Consider the following 2,756-nt stretch of genomic DNA (forward strand, 5'->3'; position numbering starts at 1 on the left):
AAATAAGCTCATGTGCTTGTGGCCCCGGGCCCCCAAAACATTACATCTGAGCTGAGCGTGCACATTTCAACTGAGGAAAAGTTATATCGCGATTGCTATCATTATCGTTTTATCGCCCCGCCCTCGTACACATGAAGCTGCCTGAGTACTCACGAACTGTACTCAAGACGATTCAAGTGGACTCATGCACGTCGACACCTTACAGGGTTTAAGTTGATCAAACTGAGTTTATGGGGTCAGGTCAACTCTGATGTAGACCAGGTGAACTCTGGGTCTCTGTCAGCAGCCTAACTCACCTCAGCTCTCCTCTGTTGTGCTCGGTCTTTAGACGTGTTCAGATTGATCACCTCCTCCTCCTCCTCCTCCTCCTCCTCCTCCTCATTGGCTGGGTGGGCAATAGTCTTCTCTCTGACTGGCTGCAAGGTGGCCAGGAGGGCGGGGACAGTGAAGCAGGACAGGAAACGGGCCTTCAGCAGCTGGTAGGCGGGGTTATCTGAGAAACGTTCCACCACCAGCTGACGTGTCACCGCAACAAGCTCCGCCTCCTCCTCCTGCAGCAGGTCAGAGCTGACAGAGGGAGCTGCAGGAGGACAAACACGTCAATAAAACAACAGAAGAAGAAACGATGGTTATCATGTACAAACACACAAAGGACAGTCAGGTGTGTTACCTTGTGTGTCCTGAGTGGATCTGAGGTCAGAGGTGGAGTCTGGCAAGTCCAGTGGCGGACTGGATGTGGTCTGGGAGGTTCGACCAGTTCTGGGCGTGGTGGTCTGGGTGGAGCAGTCTGGTCTGGGTGTGATGGTCTGGGTGGAGCAGTCAGGTCTGGGTGTGGTGGTCTGGGTGGAGCAGTCGGGTCTGGGTGTGGTGGTCTGGGTGCCATCAGGTCTGGGTTTTGGCGGCGGGTGTCGGGGTGCAGACCCTTGGCTCAGCAGCTGCAGGGCGGAGGTGGTCAGGGCGTCTTTGGCTCGCAGCAGCGCACTTAACATTCTCAAACTGCTGACAAACGGCGGCAGATAGGGGAGAGACACGCCTGCTCCAGGTATCACCACGCCTCCACAACCACTCAGCCAATCACGCACCGCTTTCGGGGACTCCAGGAACATGAGGGAGGGGTCAAACTGCAGCGCCTCCCTCCTAAGGGGAGGAGGCGCCGTCGGGTCTGCTCTGACTGTGCCCTTGTAGGGCAGGAAGAGTTTGGGGGGAGGTTGGGGAAGGCAGGAGGTCATGGGGGAGGAGTCGGGGTTTGAGACAGGCTGCAGGAGGAAGGCTGGGGGGAGGGGTTTGCAGGTGGGCAGGGCGGGTATGGGAAGTGACAGATTCAGAACAGGAAGGCTCACAGGGACGGCGACGGTGGGTTGAGGGGCGATGGATCGCAGGTGGCCAGCGATGCGTCGCCGAGGGGGCGTGGCCTTCTGGCAATTTGAAACATTCCTGGGTGGAGCTACTGCCACCAGCTGCTGTCCTGTGGTCGGTGCGGCCAACTGGACCAGCCCACCAGGAGTCATGACCAACATGGACTGACCGGGGAGCAACTGGAGCCCTGACTGGTTCTGTCCCACCACCTCTTCTTTTGACCTACGAGAGCGCTTCTTACAAGGAGAAAAAGAAGTTCTGCTCTTCTTCTTTTTGGCTTCAGCCTGGAAACAAAAACACAACGAGATGCACTGAGAGGAGGAGACAGACCGAGAGACGGGGAGGAGACAGATTCAGAGGAGACGGACTGAAAAATTCTCAAAAAATTTTTATGAAAAAAAAAAACAGCCAAAAATTTAAAAAAAAGAAAAAAAACATGAATTCAAAACTTGTTTTAAAAAAACATCAACAAACAGACAACCAAACAAAAGAAACAGCTGTCTATAAAAATGGAGGCAGGTCTTACCTTAGCTTCCTGTAAAGCTCTGGCCTTCTGGGACGGGGTTCGAACCCTCTTTCCATCCTGGCTCACACCTGCACCTGCCCCATTCACACCTGAGTCCTCCTGGCTGCTCGTCAGGCTCAGCTGCTCCTCCCCCCTCCCCCGTTTCCTCCTTCTGGGTAGGGCTTTGGGAGGCTTTTTGGGGGCGGACTCAGGGGTCAGTTTCATGGAGGGGTGGAGATTTAAAAAGGTGTAGTTATGGTCACTGGGGGAAGGAGCTGGTAGGCTCGACGAGGAGGAAGCAGTTTGCTGATTGGTTGGTCTGGAGGGGGGCGGGGCTAAACCAAGGTTTTGAATTGAGGAGACGCACCTGTCAGAGGGAGCAGGTGTGGCAGGAGGGATGCTCAGTCTGAGAGGAGGAGCAGCAGGAGAAGGTGTCACTGTGGTAAGAGAACAGGAGCGGACACCGGGGGGGGTGGGGGGGGCGGGTGGGGGGCGGGGCAAGGAGGGGGGAGGAGTCTGAGGTACCAGCTGAATTGGAACAGTACAGATCTGCTGAGGAGGTGTAGGGACAACACTCTGAGGAGGAGCAGGGGCGACAGTCTGAAGAGGTGCAGGGACAACACTCTGAAGAGGTGCAGGGGCAACAGTCTGAGGGGGGGCAGGGACAACAGTCAGAGGAGGAGCAGGGACAACAGTCTGAGGAGGAGCAGGGACAACAGTCTGAAGAAGTGCAGGGACAATAGGCTGAGGAGGGGCAGGGACCACAGTCTGAGGAGAAGCAGGGACAACAGTCTGAGGAGGTGCAGGGACAACAGTCTGAGGAGGAGCAGCGTCAGCAGTCTGAGAAGGTGCAGGGACAACAGTCAGAGGAGAAGCAGGGACAACAGTCAGAGGA

General features: G+C 55.9%; 1 protein-coding gene across 1 annotated transcript; it reads right to left on the minus strand.

Annotated features, from left to right (window-relative positions):
• Nucleotides 1–296: 296 nt before the first annotated feature.
• LOC121966956 (mucin-2-like) lies at nucleotides 297–2,701 on the minus strand (the record flags this gene model as incomplete). Its single annotated transcript, XM_042517021.1, has 3 exons — nucleotides 297–580; nucleotides 671–1,640; nucleotides 1,883–2,701. Coding segments are annotated over 3 exons (2,073 nt in total), but the record flags the coding sequence as incomplete, so codon positions are not given.
• Between the last annotated feature and the right edge of the window lie 55 nt (nucleotides 2,702–2,756).

Source organism: Plectropomus leopardus, unplaced genomic scaffold, assembly GCF_008729295.1.
Source record: "Plectropomus leopardus isolate mb unplaced genomic scaffold, YSFRI_Pleo_2.0 unplaced_scaffold26433, whole genome shotgun sequence".
Lineage (NCBI taxonomy): Eukaryota > Metazoa > Chordata > Actinopteri > Perciformes > Serranidae > Plectropomus > Plectropomus leopardus.